The 18,634-nt window shown below is 36.5% G+C and overlaps 1 protein-coding gene across 1 annotated transcript; it reads left to right on the plus strand.

Moving 5' to 3' along the window:
- Window positions 1-225: 225 nt before the first annotated feature.
- On the plus strand, window positions 226-17,398 carry Smp_146110 (hypothetical protein). Its single transcript, XM_018796281.1, has 10 exons — window positions 226-431; window positions 475-573; window positions 624-763; window positions 805-1,023; window positions 2,082-2,191; window positions 3,335-3,439; window positions 3,553-3,654; window positions 13,934-14,017; window positions 16,584-16,735; window positions 17,158-17,398. Exons 1-10 carry the CDS (start codon window positions 271-273, stop codon window positions 17,369-17,371), a joined length of 1,386 nt encoding a protein of 461 aa, XP_018650509.1. The 5' UTR covers window positions 226-270; the 3' UTR covers window positions 17,372-17,398.
- The last annotated feature ends 1,236 nt before the right edge of the window (window positions 17,399-18,634 follow it).

Here is an 18,634-nt window from a genome sequence, read left to right on the forward strand (position 1 = left end):
ATGCTCCAACCTTAATGTTTACAAGGGTTCAGCATGCATCGTTTCCGGAGGTCATCGGTTTAACCTCCAACCAAATGTTTGTATATATTCATGTAAAAACTAAACAATATGTACAGCTAATTACAATTCATGATAATGTGTCCCTTAGCTCAAAGTTTTCTAACTGGTTAACTTTTTATATATTTAAATACATTACAAATATATTTTATATGCGTCACGATCTCGAGTTTTCTTCTTTGCTGTAGGGACAGACCAATAATTCTTAATTAAATGTCAGACACGGCATCTGAGTATGCATGTTATATTCTAAATAAGTATTTTGGTGAAGCTGCCACAGTAAGCACACATATTTTGTGTGTTAAAGGTTCATCAAGTTTGTCGGAAATTTTAAGGGATTCTCACAAAAAGTTACACCCAAGCCGAGTTTGCAAGTTAGTCTTCTTGTCCGTTTAGTTTTTAATAACTACATTTTAGATGCCTTATTTCACTTGTCAGACATTCCATGTTAAATATACAAAAAGATTTGATATTAAAATACAGTTTAAATTATGAACGAATATTTTTCGTGCCAAGGTAATGATGATATTAATAATTTACCGACATGGCTATTGTTCTGCATTTAGACTTCCATTATTTTGCAAACTCGTGTTTCATTACTATGGCAAGGTTGCTGAGCAGGCTATGATTTATTTTTCTATGTTTGGACGTGGATCTTTAAGTGACCTGTTAGTGCATTGTGTTAAAAAGCATCTCAATCGTAAACGTAATTTGGCAATTTTTTAATACTTTTAATCTTTTATTAAGTCCCTGTAGAAGAACAACACAGCTATGTTGAAGCTTTAGGAACCACTGTGACTACCCTTGTTAAAACAAATGTCCTTCAAATTGTAAATCCGAAGCTGTGGTCAGTTGAATCTAACAAGGAGACTAATGTATCGGCTGCACCTCCTAGAACAGGTGAAGCACCTGTACATGTCAATGTCTCGGAATCTGAAATGCAAATGCCAAAGGACGATATATGTGGTTAGTTACTTGAACTATCCTAATTCACTTCTTTCCTGCCTTGTGTGATTCACCATGCTAGAAGTAGTTTTCATTGACTTGTCTACAGATCGTCTCTTTTCTTATATGAGTTGTTATGCAGATCAGTAATGACGTTTTACTTATTTATTTGCTAATTCATATTACCAGGTACGTGGCTTTGAATCACACCAAATGTGTGGGCTAGTGATTATAACTTGTTTCCTAAACCGAAGTAGATGAAACGGGGTTCGGATATACAACTCGGAAGATAAAGTTCAGACATTCAACCACTGAACCGCCGCCTTGTATTTTAATAATAAGAGCTTAATATTGCTGATTATGCATAGATTCACCTTCTAAAGTTTATTTATACCAAATAATTGTTTTCAATTAGATTGTCATCAGGCTTTACTCTAATATACATGAATATTTATACGAAAATTTTAGACCAATCAAGGCTATTTGAGTCAATAATTATTGACTCATGTACGGTTGTTTTCGTGACTACTAGCCTACATGACATTAAGTATTGACCATGTTATTTCGGCTATAGAACTATTTTATTGATGAGATATTTTCTAAATATCGGCTATCGAGATGCTTCCTTACTTCCAAGCTGTTAACTGTTCAGATGTCTGGCGTTTAAACCGGGTTGGTGGGTACAGAGGATACATCTCCGGGAGTGGGAAAAACCTGATTCCAAATTAATAGTGCATATAAACTTCAGAGTTCTGAAGGAACAAATGGCGTATAAACCTATTGTTGGCCACCGGCTACCATTAATCAAGAGCTTCTAACGTTCCTCCTTTGTCTCGTGGATTAGACCTCTAGGTTAAAGGCTCGAGGAGTGACCCCCTAAGAAAAGCACCTGCTTTGGTTTGGGTGTCCGAGTAGTATCCAAGGCCGCACACAAATTTAATAGTAACTACTTTGTATGGCACATATATATTTTGGTGCCCCCTTATACTAATGTTTACGTGCTTGAATAAATAAATAATAAAGAATGAGTAATAAACTTACTAATGTTGTTAAGTAAAATTTATTTATTTCTAATTTAGAGGCATTACATAATTACATTTCCAGTGGATTTGTTAACTGGCCTATTGCAAATGAAAGAAATAATGAACCAGTGCGTAAACGTGCAAAACGTTATGATGAATCATCTGAGGTGATTTTATTAATTTTTCCATAAAGATTTCAACATAATCCTCTAAATGCTTTAAATTAATCCTAGATACACATTGTTGTAAGTAATGTAATTTGTCTGTACAGCAGTTGAGTAGTGGTTAAGGTATTCAGTCTCCAGTCTCTAGGCCCCATCCATCTACCTAGGCTTCGTCAGCTGGTTATTATTTCTAGTCCTGGCTGGAATATGGATGCTGCACTTGGTGAATAAGTTAGCCATCTTGGCTTGTGATGAGTATAGGTCGTCTAATTATCTCATCTAATCACATTTGAATAGTCGACTCACATTTATTCGATCAGTTGATTATTAATTCATAAATTGTGGCCGTACTTTGATTACAGGCTTATTTACTCTGTTTACAGTCACTTTGATATCTCAAAGAGTAGATGGATCAGGGTGTAAATCAGTCACTCATTGATCGTGAGTAGACTGTTGATTAAAATAATAAAATGAACTTGGAGGGTTAAAATCTTGTTTGAAAAAGGTAAACTAATGTACTTTTACTTGGAAAACTGTTGGAAATCACTAATCGTTATCGGTTAATACCTGATGAGTGAACAATGACTTTATGAATAAAAGTGTCATGTAATATTCTTCCTGATCGTTTTATTTATTCATTAAAAGATTCTGTAAGTAATTTTAGATTGAGAATTTGTATGGAGGGCATCAAACAAAGAAGTATATTTGTGAAAATTTCAGCAATAGAAATTGGAGATTAGACAAGACTGCTGGGGAGATTTTACAAAATCAAATTTCTATTTGTTGACCGTAAACCTGTTGTTACAGTTCTTTTTTAGTTAGTGTTTTTATTTGCAAGTTGTATTTATTACAGATTTCTCGCCATCATAACACTTTTAGAAACCAGGAGACAATAAATAACTGTTTCGTATGTGAATACTCAGCATTGTGCACTAATGACATCACCAGGAATCTAACCCAGAGCATCTAGCCATCCATCAATTCCTGGTTTTCAATATTTCCCCCAGCTGAGGTCAATTTTTTTCATACATACAACCTACAAATTGCATTGATCTCTACAAACCCTTTCAACTAATATTTTTTAATCGGTCATTTCAGCTAATCTTAAAAAATAAGATGATGTCTTTTGATTTTTTTTAACTTCAGTTAGTGAAATCTCTTAAATTGGTGGTCTGTCCAAATATTCAAACATTAGAGACAATGTGGAGAGATCGATTGATATGTCAGTTGGCAAGTGAAAAACTTGGTGAAGTAAGCTTTTTCTTGTTCATTTTATTTTTTTAGTACGTCTGTTGAATCGCTCCTCTTTTCTTTAGAGAGGGGGGATAGAGTACTTATAGATCATCTTTTCTTTTCTGATTTAGATATGCGGTGATATTCTGTCACATTTGTTATGTATTGCTACAGCTGCCAATAGGGGCACAGGAATCACCTCTCCTGAGTCAGGAGCTGTTTCACGTTCAGAGGTTGGTCTTCATATTTCACTTTTTTTCATGGTGTGGGTTATTAACAATAAATGATATACTTTATTCTATAGTTTTTTATATGTATATAAAGTTTCCTGAGTTTCATTCTTTCATGTGTAAACAGTAATATTTGAAGTATTGACGAGAAAAATTCAAGTTTACTCACTTTTCACCATTTGTGGTTCATCTCATTCTTTATTGAAATAATAAATACTATAACAAAATCATAATTTTTCCTGCGTAATTATGATTAGATTATTTTACTTGCCTTCTCTTAAATTTTCCAAATGAATAAGTTCTATTTGGCATATATTTTGTTTCAGTTAAAGTGATTACCACATCATATTATTCTAACGATACTATTTATCATCAGTCAGTCAGTCAGCTACAACGTAGGACCAGGCATATTTATGCATCGGTCCAAGTTGCCATACCTCGTTAGCACAACAAGATGAACACCGGATTCATAGAAATAGTTAATTTAGTGGTGGTAGTATATAAAAGATAGGTTGTATATAAGGATATAGTATAGGAAGGAGGGACGTTATGAAGCAATTTTAATCTTAAGGTTTAAGGGAAGATAAAGAGTGTATACACCTACGCCATTGTGATCGATTCTGAGCCATGTCACCTAGAGTCTCCAACCATTGGTTACGATAGTCACGCGGAATCCAACCAAGTAGTCTGCATCTGTCAACATGGCTTAGACTAGAAGTTAGTGACTTCGAGTACTGATGCCATGTTTTGGTTTGGCCTCCCCTAACTCTCTTCCAACCATCCCCTACACTAGTCAGCATAGCGCGTCGTGGTAATCGGTGTTCAGAATATTTATCATATGCAATATTTGATAAGAATCTTGGGTTCAAACGACCCAAGAATATAGAATACGACACAATTCTTGCTTTAAAAAAATGTCAAAATAGGTCATTATTAGGAAGCTTTTATGATATCAAGAAAAAGATAGCCCAATGAAAATTTTCATAGATACTGATCGCTTAATAAATTTAAGTAAACCAAGAAGATTCACAAAATAACATGGATTCATTTCAAGGTTTCTCTTTCGCTTCAAGCGACCCATAGTTACAGCTATATGATTTATAAACAAAGTTTTACACACATTAATCAGGAAAGTTAAGCTTAAAACGACAGAGAAGAAAACATAGACATGAAGAAAAAACATGTTGAACACAATAGTTAAGATTGTTTAGTATTTACATGTTAAAGAAAGTGTTTGACATCATAAATAATAATAAGATAACGAAAAAAGACATTTTTCAACAAGTGAATGATAATCAACCCAAATCATGAATGCCAATAAAATATTTTAAAATATACGATAATATGTAATTGACGACTACTGGAACAATGTAATTGTTTTGCTATGGTAACAAGAAGTTTTGCATACTTTATTTATGCGATGACCGAGGGGAAAGCGCTTAATAGTATTGGCCTTTGAAAAGCGAAGTAAAAGCGATGTTTGCTACTTCTTAGGATTAGGGGCACCTACGTTATGTCCACTGTCCATTAAATGTCTAGTGATTGCACTTGTAAACAGTCTACTTTTTTCAAACACAGCTTTCGGGGACTATGTTCAAAAACCTTGTAAATGTGCCACTGCCAGTCTTTCGTATTCATTTGTTGCTACAAGTACAATTAAATTCATAAATAAATTTGTAGGTGACTTTGGAAAGGTATTGACCAACTTTTGATTGGTTAAGAGAACATCCGGTGTTATATACTGGAAATGGTTGGGCTTCAGGGAAACTTTAGTTTTTCCTTAATCATTTCATCAATTTCAAACACAAGACTGATGAAGACAACTGTGAAGAAAAATCTGTCAATTAATATGTAATTAATGTGGATGTATCATAAACAACGGCTATCCTTAAGAAACTGCATCACTTTACATAGCTGAAGCCAACGACCAAATGACTTCATGAACTAAGACTATGTCTTGGGGTCTGTTCAGCATCATCCGTTTTTCAAAATAATTCTCCTAATCTTGATAACATAGAGTGATAAAACATGCAGTAGTTTTATTCATTATAAATAATGATTTGTCCTTCTCTTTCATTCTCTCTAATTTACTTATTTATTGCGACAGCTTTTGCGAAGTATGCGAACTGTACCGGATCATATATCCTCGTATATCTCCTTATTGATAGATGATGAGGTAATTATGGTATGCTTTTTTCCTACTATTAAATGTAAGCATTTTATTTGTCGGTGTTTTTTGTACGTGTGAGTGAATTTGTAGTACCTTAAGGTAATCGTGCACAAAATTAAACTCCATAATCAACACAATTATTTAGCTTTCGGATTTGTTGAAACGTTAATTACTATACTCTTCACGCAACCCATAATTGTGTTTCACAAAAATTTTAAAATATCTACCATCACTTTTTACATTTTCTTTGAATGTGTCAGGGTTATTTTCCCTCCACGTTATTTGAACATATAAAATTTATTACATTATGGTGCTTTATAGGCCCATGACCTCACTATCTATGGAGGAGTTTATATTATCTCGTAAAATTTTCCCATTGTTTTCTGTCTTTGTCAGTATAGTCGAAAGCCTTTGAGATTTAATCACTAAGGTATATCTGTAATCTTTAGGCTTTCTGTGGCGTTTTGAAGACTTAAACTTACATTAATAATTAATCATTCGAACTGTGGTTGACCCTCTTAAAAAATAGTCTTGCGTTTGAGTGGGTTTATTGATTTTTAGCAATCAGTGTAAATATCTCAATCGTAAATTAATTTAGTCGCTCTCTAGTGTACTCAGTAACAAAGTCTCAAACAATGACAGGTTCAAACCCAATATTAAACATTCACTTCTTTAAGACTCCACAGAGTGATTTATTCATAAAGTTCTTATTGTCTTTATAAACAATATCATATTGATTGATAATTTTCATCTTCAGGGTTAATGTGCTCAATAATTAGTACAAGATTGGTCAGTAATCAAGATGATAGTATCATCTACAATTCAATATAACTCTTACTTACGTATTCGCTTGCTTTAAAAGTTGTAAATTAGATAAAAGGGATAAATAACTAGTAAACTGTATCATTTAATCATCAAGAAGCGTTTTAATCAATGTCTTATCCTTATATTTTGATAACTGTATAGCTATTATTTATTTATTAATTTTTAAAGATTTCTTTTTTTTGTAGGTGAAATTTCTTTTACAACAACCTGGATTGGCTGGTTACATGTACACATGTCGTATCCCTTTTTATGGTCTTTGATTTTTAAACACAAACTGAGAATACTTACCGTTTTAAAGTCCCACAATCACATCATTTATATTGAGGTGAAATAAGCAAGTAGTAGAAATAGTAACTGTATTTTTAGTAGTAAAATGAATGAACGTTTGTCAGATAAAAGAAGTATAAAACAATTTTTCTAAGCTTTATGATCGAAGGGAAAACAAATGATGAATGCATGCACCGTTTAGCAACTATTTTCGAGAATATTTCCAACTGTTGGTCATATTAATTACGTGGACTCTAACTAGAGAAAATAGAAATAGAATTATTTGTACTTCATGTAGGATAATTTTTTTTAACTTACTTTAATTACTTATCCCTGTCACCGCTCTTGGGGTATATTAATCTGACCAGGATTCCTCAACCAAATTTATCCTAGGCTCTGCTTTCTAGTTGTTGTCAAGTGTAGTTCGTTCTTTTGATGTCATGACTTTATAAACTTATTACAAATTATGTAGTCGAGATCATGAGTCAATTGAAGCTAGACCACCATGGAAAACCCGGAAGCACTGGACGGCCGTTTCGTCCTATTATGGGGCTCCTCATCAGTGCTCATCCACGATCTCCACAAAACCCCTTCCGATTATTACAAATTGATCAGTCGTAACATTTCAGCTAAATATTCTTACTTGATTAATTATTGAGAAATTAATTTATCATTCTAATGTTTTCAGCGTACATTTGTTTTCTCTACATAGAAAGGTTAGCTATTTTAAGTGCATAAGTTTTGTTTATAGTTATCTTTTCCCATCAGTGAAAAATATTCATTTCAGAGAAAGAAATAAAAATATACTACTAATGTCAGTAGTGAAATATTCACTCAGATGTAAAAAAAAGATTTTAAGCATTATCTACCACACTCAATATACATTGGGGTGTTCAGTTTTTCACTCATATTATTGTAATAATCTCCTTAACATTCAATAATTTCAGCTTATAAATATGTCATTAAACAATTGTTTATCAAAAATGTGGAGTATATCATACAAGTCCTGTAAGTTGTTTTCAAATTTTATTTTTCAGTACTTTTATGGTTTTTGATTGAGATTATGAATCGGTCGATGTCAGACCACCATTGAAAACCTGGAAGCACTGGAAGGCTGTTTTGACTTAATATGGTACTCTTAAGCAGTGCGCATCCACACGGGATTCTAACCCAGGACCTTCGGTCTCACACTCAAACGCTTAACCCCTAAACCACTGAGCCAACATCCAACGGTGTTAATGTTTAATTTCACCCAATCCACGAATTGTGCGACCGTCTTCCGTTGTCTGAGGTAGATACCTGTCTCCACTTGACACGGATTAGCTCCACTAGTCACGGTTTCTCACTAGAACTCCGAGAATTCCCTCACAAAGCTAGTCACTAGTAAGTATAGGGTAATTAATGTGCGTAGCTAAATCGTATTGATAAACTTATCATAAAGTATTTCGAAACCGGATCTACAAACTATAACTTTTATTACTGAATTGCATAATGATAATAATGTCTAGGGATGTGTTACTTAAAATGTTGAATTACATCTTTGGATAATGCTTTAACATGTATAATCAACTTGGTATAGTTTAGAAGTTAAATCTCGTTAAATTTCTATCCTTTTAATTACTACTCACTGAACATTGAAATAATACTGGACCATAGTTTCTTATCGAATTCGAAGTTCTTTTAACCTACTGACCAGTTTAAAATGTTGATTTTTGTTTAGTCACTTGGGTCTTTGAAGCGCGTCGATAGGCCTCCAGTGAATATATCATTTATGTTGTTATAACTATGACGCATGTATTGACTCAATCCAAAATGTTTGTGGTACAATTACATGGCGACATCACACAAGTTCGAGATTCAGTCTACATTTTAATATATTTTGTTCTTGTCTATCGCTCATGATAATCGGTCTTACATTGTCTATAACTGGCTACCGGCCTTATACAAATTAACATTTTTTTCCGTTTGTATTTTGAAAATTAGCTTTGAAAGTAATGGGTTACGTATTTTCCGGTTTCTTCTGCTTGCTGGACCTTCAAATTTAGAAGAGGTGAATAAATACGAGTTTCGATACTCAACTTTTTAGTAGTTTCGATATGAGTACATATTTTCATTTTTCCTTTGCAATAAATTTTGGTGATAATCATTTTTCGTAAAGTAATCTTCACACATTCGTAAAATATCTTGTTTATGCTTACTTTTATTGATTGTGGTCGATTATTATCGTTTTGAAATATCTAATTTCCCTCAAACGCCCTAGTACGGCCGAGAGTTGGGAGGGCCCACCCTCTCTCTCTCGAAATGTTCTTACACGGCCACGCGTATACAGCCTCTGCCAGGGAAGTCCGACTCTTTACCTTCTCGTGGCGGGGTTGTTGTTTACGAAACTGAGAGGATGAAAAGTGAATGTTCGGCGCTTTAACCGGATTAGTGGACACGGCGAGTCTACCTAGGGGAGTTGGAAAACCCTGTTTCCAAACCGATGGTACACATGGGCTCCAGTATCCTGAGGGAACAAATGGCGTATGAATCAATCGTTCGTCACCGGCAACTATGGGACTGCATCTCCTCACGATGCTCTACTGCCTTGTGGATCATACCTTTAGGTCAAAGGCTCCGGGTGTGGTCCCTTAAGAAAACCACCTATTTCGGTCTGGGCACCCTGGCAGTATCATAGCCCTCACACAATTAAATGAAATGAGATTTGTGTGGTGCATATACATCTGGTGCCCCTTTGTACCAATATTTATATATTCAAATAAATAAATGTCCCATTTATTAGTTAAGCCCGTTTCATCGATAATAATTTTGACACAAATTCATCCATAGTGTCATAACGGTTATGCTGTTTTTATAGAAGCATCAAAATATCATTATTTGAGTTTGTCTTTGTTTAAATAGCACATAGTGAAATAACATTCACTCTTGTTGAACGATGTCTCTGTGGACACACTGATGTATGGCTTAAAGTGGAGTACTTAAATTTCTACTTAATTACCGAAATGTATTAAATTAACTGTTATTAGAAAATTAAAGTTACGTAGTACTAGGTACTTAATAGTATCACTTTTCATCTGTAACACGATTGAAACACTCTGAAATATTAATATTTCAACTGGGTTCACGTTTTATTAAACTCTCAATTATCGGAAAATGTAATATGCTTTGTTAGATCAATGAATTACCATCAGCATCAACGTATCCTTAACATAACACTAGCTATTATCAAATGATCAATTAATGCATGTTTATTTTTTATAGTTGACTATTTTAAACAAGATATTTTCATTTTGGTATAAATTGACTGCAATTACGTTAAAGGGAAAGCTGTAGTTTCACTGTTTTGATCATCACATCATTTCTAAATGGCTAAATTACTATTACTTACTTACTTACTTACTTACGCCTGTTACCCCTCGTCGAGGAGCATAGGCCGCTCACCAGCATTCTTCATCCAACTCTGTCCTGAGCCTTCCTTTCCAGTTATTTCCAGTTCACATTCATCCTTTTCATATCTGCTTCTATTTCCCGGCATAGTGTGTTCTTTGGCCTTCCTCTTTTCCGCTTCCCTTCCGGATTCCAAGTTAGGGATTGAGTCGTGATGCACATTGGTGATTTCCTTAATGTATGTCCGATCCACTTCCAACGTCTTTTCCTAATTTCCTCTTCAGCTGGAAGCTGGTTTGTCCTCTCCCATAAAACGCTGTTGCTGATAGTATCCGGCCAATAGATATTGAGTATTTTGCGTAGACAACTATTTATAAATACTTGTACCTTCCTGATGATGGTCGTAGTAGTTCTCCACGTTTCAGCTCCATACAGTAGGACTGTCTTCACGTTCGTATTAAAGATTCTGACCTTGAAATTGGTTGAGAGTTGTTTTGAGTTCCATATGTTCTTCAATTGTAAAGATGCTGCCCTTGCTTTGCCAATCCTCGCCTTTACATCTGCACCCGATCCTCCTTGTTTATCAACGATGCTCCCCAGGTACTTGAATGTTTCCATCTCTTCCAGAGTTTCGCCATCAAGTGTGATTGGGTTGGTGTTCTCCGTGTTGCATTTGAGAATCTTGCTTTTTCCTTTGTGAATGTGGAGGCCTATCGATGCGGAGGCTGCTGCTACATTTGCGGTCTTCATCTGCATTTGTTCGTGTGTATGAGAGAGGAGGGCCAGGTCATCTGCAAAGTCCAAATCATCTAATTGATTCTGAGAAGTCCATTGTATTCCGTATTTCCCTTCAGATGTCGAATTCTCCATAATCCAGTCAATCACTAGAAGAAAGAGGAAGAGGGAGAGTAGACAAACTTGTCTGACTCCGATCCTTAGTGGAAATGCATCTGTCAGCTGTCCTCCATGCATGACTTTGCACTGTAGTCCATCGTATGAGTTTTGGATAATGTTGACAATCTTTTCAGGAACTCCATAGTGTCGAAGAAGTTTCCACAATATTTTCCTGTCCACGCTGTCAAACGCCTTCTCATAGTCAATGAAGTTGACGTATAGTGATGAGTTCCACTCAACTGATTGTTCAACGATGATCCGTAGTGTCGCAATCTGGTCTGTGCACGACCTATCCTTACGGAATCCAGCCTGTTGATCCCTAAGTTCGGCGTCTACTGCGTCTTTCATCCGATTCAGCAGCACTCTGTTGAAAACTTTTCCTGGTACTGATAACAAACTGATGCCTCTGTAGTTTTCACATTTGCTCAGATCTCCTTTCTTTGGTATCTTGATGAGATATCCTTCTTTCCAGTCCATTGGCACTTGTTCCTCTTCCCAAATCTTCTTGAATAGAAGGTGAAGCATGTTTGCAGTTATTTCAATGTCTGACTTCAGTGCTTCTGCTGGTATATTGTCAGGTCCTGCCGCCTTCCCACTTTTGATTTGTCTGATGGCCATCTTGACTTCTTCGATCGTTGGTGGAGTGACATCTATAGGAAGGTCAGTGTGTGCTGCTTCGATGTTCGGTGGGTTCAATGGGGTTGGTCTATTCAGCAGTTCCTCGAAGTATTCTGCCCATCTTTTCCTCTGTTTATGAATCTCAGTGATTGTGTTTCCTTCTTTGTCATTGACTGGTCTCTCTGGTTTGCTATATCTTCCTGCCAATTTCTTCGTTGTATCATATAGTTGTTGCATATACCATCTCTTGCAGCTTTTTCCGCCGTTGTTGCTAGTTCTCCCATGTATTTCTGCTTGTCGGCTTTAATGCTTTTCTTCACTTCCCTGTTTGCTTCTGCGTAGTCTGCTTGTGCTTTGACTTTCTCTGCTCGTGTTCGGCTGTTGTTAATCGCTAGTTTCTTGTTCTTCCTTTCTTGAATTTTGTCCAGGGTTCCCATAGAGATCCATTCCTTATGATGATGCTTCTTAGGACCAAGAACCTGCCGACACGTTGAAGTTAGTGCTTCTTTTATCCCTTTCCAGTTGTCCTCCAAAGTAGTTTCTTGTTCTTTCAGTAGATCCTGTAGAGCTTGGAACCTGTTGTTGAGAGTTATCTTGAATTCGTGGAGCTTGTCAATATCTCGAAGGAAGGCTGTATTGAACCTTTGTAGTGCTGTTCGTCCAGTTGTCCAGTGTTTCTTTAGCTTCAGTCTCATCTTGGCCACAACCAGGTGGTGATCTGAAGCTATGTCAGCTCCTCTCCGGGTTCTCACATCTTCCATTGATCTTCGGAATTTTTTGTTGATACAGATGTGATCTATCTGGTTCTCTGTGGTTTGGTCCGGTGAGATCCATGTAGCTTTGTGTATGCGCTTGTGTGGGAATATTGTGCCGCCTATAACCAATTTGTTGAATGCACATAGGTTTGCAAGTCTCTCGCCATTTTCACTTCTCTCTCCTAGTCCATGTCGTCCAATTATATCTTCATATCCTGTGTTGTCCACTCCAACTTTAGCATTTAGATCTCCCATCAGAATGGTCAGGTCCTTTCGTGAGCACTTCGCTATAATTGATTGCAGCCTTTCATAGAACTGATCTTTATCATCGTCGTTGCTATCATTGGTGGGTGCATAACATTGGATAACGTTCATTGTGATCCCTTCCTTCTTTGTTCTGAATGATGCTTTGATTATCCTGGGTCCATGAGATTCCCATCCCACAAGTGCATTTCGTGCTTCTTTGGACAGAATTAGAGCAACTCCCTGAGTGTGTGGAGCATTTTCCCCTTCGTGACCGGAGTACAGCAGCATCTCTCCTGTACCTAGCCTTTGTTGTCCAGTTTGTGTCCAATGGGTTTCGCTGATTCCGAGTACTGCCAAGTTGTATCTCCTCATTTTCATTGCTATTTGGCTGGTCTTTCCTGTCTCCCACATTATCCGGACGTTCCATGTACCTATAAAGAGTGTTGCTCTGGTTGTTAGAAGGTGCATCGGCCTCGTGACTTATGAAGAATTTCGGCTTTCATCATGAGACGTCATAATTATTCCTTCAACTCCCAGGGCAGAGTTTAAATGGTTTGAATTATTTTTTCTGGTTAGCGTTTTTTTAGCGAGTTAGCTTTTCTACGGGATGGGGTCGCTAACCCCATGCCCAACCCTCCTCCTTTACCCGGGCTTGGGGCTATAAGGTATGATAATCCTTCATCACAGTTGAATGAAAGAGAACAGTTTCTTGATTCATTGACCATATTGCAATTAATGAACATGAAGCTTCATTTAGATTTCGCTTTGTAGTGTTTTCACTTAATGTTTTCTACTTTCCTAATTAATCATATTTTATTTTTGTATTGGTTGTTTGAATCTTCTCATTGATGTTTAGACTGCAGTTGATCAATCTCTTATTGGTATGTGTGCATCCTGTACGGATTGCCTCGATATTCTCTTAAGTCACAGGCATTATAAAGAGATATCGTATTATCGTTATTATTAATAATAATATTATTGTGTTGAATTTATTTTCATTTCTTACTCTTTATTTTAGATTTCTTTTGCAGATAATTTTCTAGAAATTAACTTTGTCTTTATTGTACAGTTAAATGTTGAATTTCCGTTTGTTTTGTTTTTCTCATTGTGTTCTCGATAGATTGAACGAAAAGTATTGCTTCCCCAAAGTGATTTCCGTCGAATACTACCACGTATGGTATCTATGGGATTTATTACAACAACTGTAAGTGTCATACTTTACATATTGATTTATGCATAGATGTTATCAATAGTTTTGTGAATATTGAGATGGTAGTGAATATTTATAGCTCAGGATAATGATTTCGAGTATGTTTCATTCTGCGAACCGGGTGGTTTGATCATGAAGCTTGCATTTTCTTTCTCAACAATACCATCAGTACAGACGTCAAGAAGCAATTAATTATTAGGATTTCTCCACAATATTGACTATCTGCTTGTTCTGTTGGCCGAGAAGAATTTGTTTGGTTGTTGTCCATAGATGTGTGTGGGCGTTGTTCGCATAGTTGTTTTGATTGTTTCCACCCATAACCTTGGTATTGTTTATCCTTTTCTTGACTTGTTGGTGGATTAGAATAATTTCAATGTCTATTGATTGATCTGTTACCAGAGTGCCATGCTTCTAGGAATTCACTAGCTTTCTTCGTATACCTTCTGTTCAGTATCTTGACATTTTCTCAATTGAAATCATGTTCATGGTTCCTCACGTATTGACTTGAAAGAAGCTATTTCGTGGCATTTAATTACTAGCCGATGTTCATGTAGATGTAGACGGAGCAGGTGGTCGCTTTGTTCTGCTTAGGAATTCTCGTAATTACTGAAATTGACGTTGTAGATGATATTTTTTTTTGATGTGCTGTAATTTAGCCTGTATAACCATTCATATTGATCTAATGGTCAAATCGTAAGTGTCATTACCAAGGTTTGACTTGATAATTTCGAATAAATTGAGTATTGAGTAGATTGTCATAAATAAATAATATATTTGTAATATTCCAATGAGTAGAAACTTAGATTTTCTGACTTTTCGTGACTCAGTGTAAGCCACTTCTGAAGATATTACAAACATTTTATTTATTTATTTATTTATAATGGTCAAATCGTTCGTATAAAATGTATTACAGATCCTTCAAACTATCGATTAGTCAACCTAACCACTAGAACTTGACCACCATCCTTAAAGACCTCTGGAGTCAATCCATTTGGACCAGCTGCTCTTCCTCCTTTCAGATTAGCTATAGCCTTTTGAACTTCGATTAGAGTTGGGGAGTCTGCTTCAGTGTTCCATTCAAACTGTTTGGGAATGGTAAGTAACTGTAAAGTAGCTGAAGGCCAGCTAAACTGTACTCAAAAGTGTTCCGCTCATCGTTCCAAATGTCTGGGCTGTGAGCAGATAAGAGTGTCGTCTTTTTCTGAGATTGTCTCGCTTACACTTGACTTCTTAATTCCGGTTTCTCTTATTAGTCTGAAGAGTTGTCTAGTGTTGCCTACAGCCGCTGTCTTATCCATTTCTTTTGCTTTCGTTGCCCGCCACTGATCACGGTCGTTCCGTAGACTTTTGGTTCACCTAGATCTGATTTGTTTTCTCCCTTCATCCTGTTCAGAGCCAGATGGGGTGAGTTTACGAGAATCTATCGGTGCGATAAATTTAGTAGAAATTCACTGGTTTTTTGTAACCATATGGTTCAAATCACTAATAAATGTCACTACTGTTTCCACAACTGTTCGTCTATCTTTCCAAGTGACATCTAGGACAGCCTCTTTTTCAGAACTGCTCAAGTTTCACGTTAGTTGTTCCTGGAATCTACTTTTGGCTTTCTCGTCCTCCAGTTCAATCCTAATGGGTCTTCTTAGTGTAGTTTTCCTGCGTCCAGTGAGGCGCAAACAAATGCGTGCTCGTATTAGAGCACGATCAGAATCTAAATATGTACTCCAGAACGAGCGGCAGTCTTCTACCGAGCCTCTCCAGCAATGATTGGTGACTATATGGTCTATTTAAATCCACCGTTGGTTTGGTGGAGGTGATTGCCATGTAAGACGATGTCTCTCCTTATGCTTGAAATTAGTGTTTGTTAAAATGAACGATTTTTCGTGCACAGTTGCAGCAAACGATCATCATTATCTGTTCGCTGAGCTGGAATACTAAACTACTCACCTAAATGTCTTTCTGTTTGGTTTAAGCTGGGCATTAAAGCCACCCGCTACGAGTACTATGTCTGAGTGCTTAGCTTTTTGAAGAATTTCAGAAAGCTAGTATAGGTGAGGCAGTAACACGTGATTTCAAGGTGTTTAATGCCTGCTGGCACTTCGTGGTCCACAAACATTTTCGTTCTTTATGCATCAGGCGATGTAAAGTTGCTGCCAAAGATGCGAAATCGCGTACAAAACGTCTATATTAGGAAGCGGGCGCCAGAAAGCTGCGAACATCATCGGCAGATTTCGGCTATGGCCAGTTAATAATGGCGCTTGCGTTTGCCTTATCTGGTCCTACTCTTTTTCCGTAGTGCGATGTCCCTAAAAAAGCACCTTTTTCTGCAAAAGTCGACATTTAAATGTTTTCACCTTCAAATCATGTTGCGTAATACAATTTATTAAAATCTAGTTCTATGGTATTGATGTATCGCTCTCACTTAGAGATATGAAGTTGTGTAGATGCATAACCTGCTGAATAGTTAGTTTTTGTTCTTGACAAAGATTATTTTTAAAGGCAATTGAATAGTTATGTATATATGTAAATATATTCCCTTTCTATGAATCTATAAATATATTAGGAGCTATCGCGAACAAAGGAATACACAGCGGACACTATCTTTTGTTTGTATTCGATCAATTTGTTGCAAGTTGCTCGACTGGTAATAGAACTTTCACAACATGAGGTTTTTCGTATCTCTTTGCGTCGTGATTATGAATTTTCACAGAAAAGGTATGCTATTTAATTTACTTTGTTGTGTCAATTATTTAAAACCTTTAACATGATATTACTCATTGCAGTGACATCTAATTTTCAGTCATTGATAATATCTTCATCTAAAAGAGACCGAAAGTCCTGGGTCTGAATTCCGTGTGCAGGGTCGTGAATGCACACTGCTGAGGAGTATCACACTAGCACAGAACGGCCATCTAGTGCTTCCAGGGTTTTGTTGGTGGCCCAACATTGATCGGTTCATGATCTTAATGAAACTTAACAATCTCTTCAATCCTATACTTACAATTTTGAAAATTGTTATCTCCAATATTCAGTCTTTGATATCGTTGACTTATCTATGAAATTGATAATCCTAGAAATTGAAATCATTGTCAGATATCTGTACATATTTTAGTCGTTTATATACTTCCCCTTTTCAGTCGTTTAATCGAACAACGTTATCGTATTGAAACTCTTATCCTGCAACATCAGACTAAGTTGAATGAATGCAACGAATCATCGTCTAGTGCATCTCTTAATGATTCGAATGATTCTGAATCACAACACAAAGAAAGTATAGAATCTTTGAAATCTTCAATAACACCTGCTGAACTGAACCAATTAACAGTTTTATCAAATAAATTATCTAAGTAAGAATTATTTCCAAATTTGTTCATTGTTGATGTCTTTTATAGTGTTTTGTTGCATGGTTTGTTCTCAGTTTATTTTAACTCAATTTATTTTATTTCTCCTATGTGTGTTTTGTTGTTTGATGTTGCGTTCAATTATTTCATTATGAAATTATATTTTAATACTTCTTTGAAATACAGATTTGTCTTAATAGCATCAAACATATTTTTGTTAAATCTTCAGTGACATATGTCTTTTATTCGTTTATTTATTTAAACACATAAATATTGATACAAGGAAGCACCAGATACATATGCGCCGCACAAATCTGATTTGATTTGTGTGAGGGCTGTGATACTGCTCAAGTGCCCAGACCGAAGTAGGTGGTTTTCTTAAGGGACCACACCCGGAGCCTTTGACTTAAAAGTCTGATCCACAAGGCAGTGGAGCATCGTGAGGAGATGCAGTTCCATGGTAACCGGTGACGAACGATTGATTCATACTCCATTTGTTCCTTCAGGATACTAGAGCCCATGTGCACCATTGGTTTGGAATCAGGGTTTTCCAACTCCCCTAGGTGGACTTTCCGTGTCCACCAACCCGGTTAAAGCGCCGGACATCCGCTTTTCATCCTCTCAATTTCGTTAACAACACTCCCGCCACGAGAAGGCAGTGAGTAGGACTTCCTTGGTAGTGGCTGTATACGCGTGGCCGTGTAAGAACATTTCGAGAGAGAGGGCGGGCCCTCCCCACTCTCGGCTGTAACAGGGGACTCATACCACTTGACCAATGTTAGTAGATAAGACATACATAAGCTTTTTTAGGAGGCTTTGTTGTCGAATAAATATACTTCTAGTTCGTGCGTATTTTGTAAGTAGACGTATTTATGGAAGCATGATTCTGCGATATAATCATTTTTTCTAGGTTGTATGCGTGGTATAGTCAGTTGCTGAGTTTATTCTTGCCTAATCACTTACTCATGTTACTCTTCGTAGTTGAGCGTAGATCGCTCACCAAGATCCTCAACCCAACTCTGTCCTGGACAATCCTTTCCAGTTCCTGTTCGTTCTTTCCGTGTTTGCTTCCAATTCTCGACACGGTGTGTTCCTTGGTCTTCCTCTTTTCCATTTTCCTTCAGGATTTCAATATAGCGCTTGCCTCGTGATGCAGTTTGATTTCCGTAACGTATGCACTATCTACCTCCATTGCCTTTTCCTAATATCCTCTTAAGCTGGAAGCTGGTTTGTCCTCTGCCACAGCAGGCTGTTGCCGATGGTATCTGGTCAA

Source organism: Schistosoma mansoni, chromosome 2 (genome assembly GCF_000237925.1).
Source record: "Schistosoma mansoni strain Puerto Rico chromosome 2, complete genome".
Classification (NCBI taxonomy): Eukaryota; Metazoa; Platyhelminthes; class Trematoda; order Strigeidida; family Schistosomatidae; genus Schistosoma; species Schistosoma mansoni.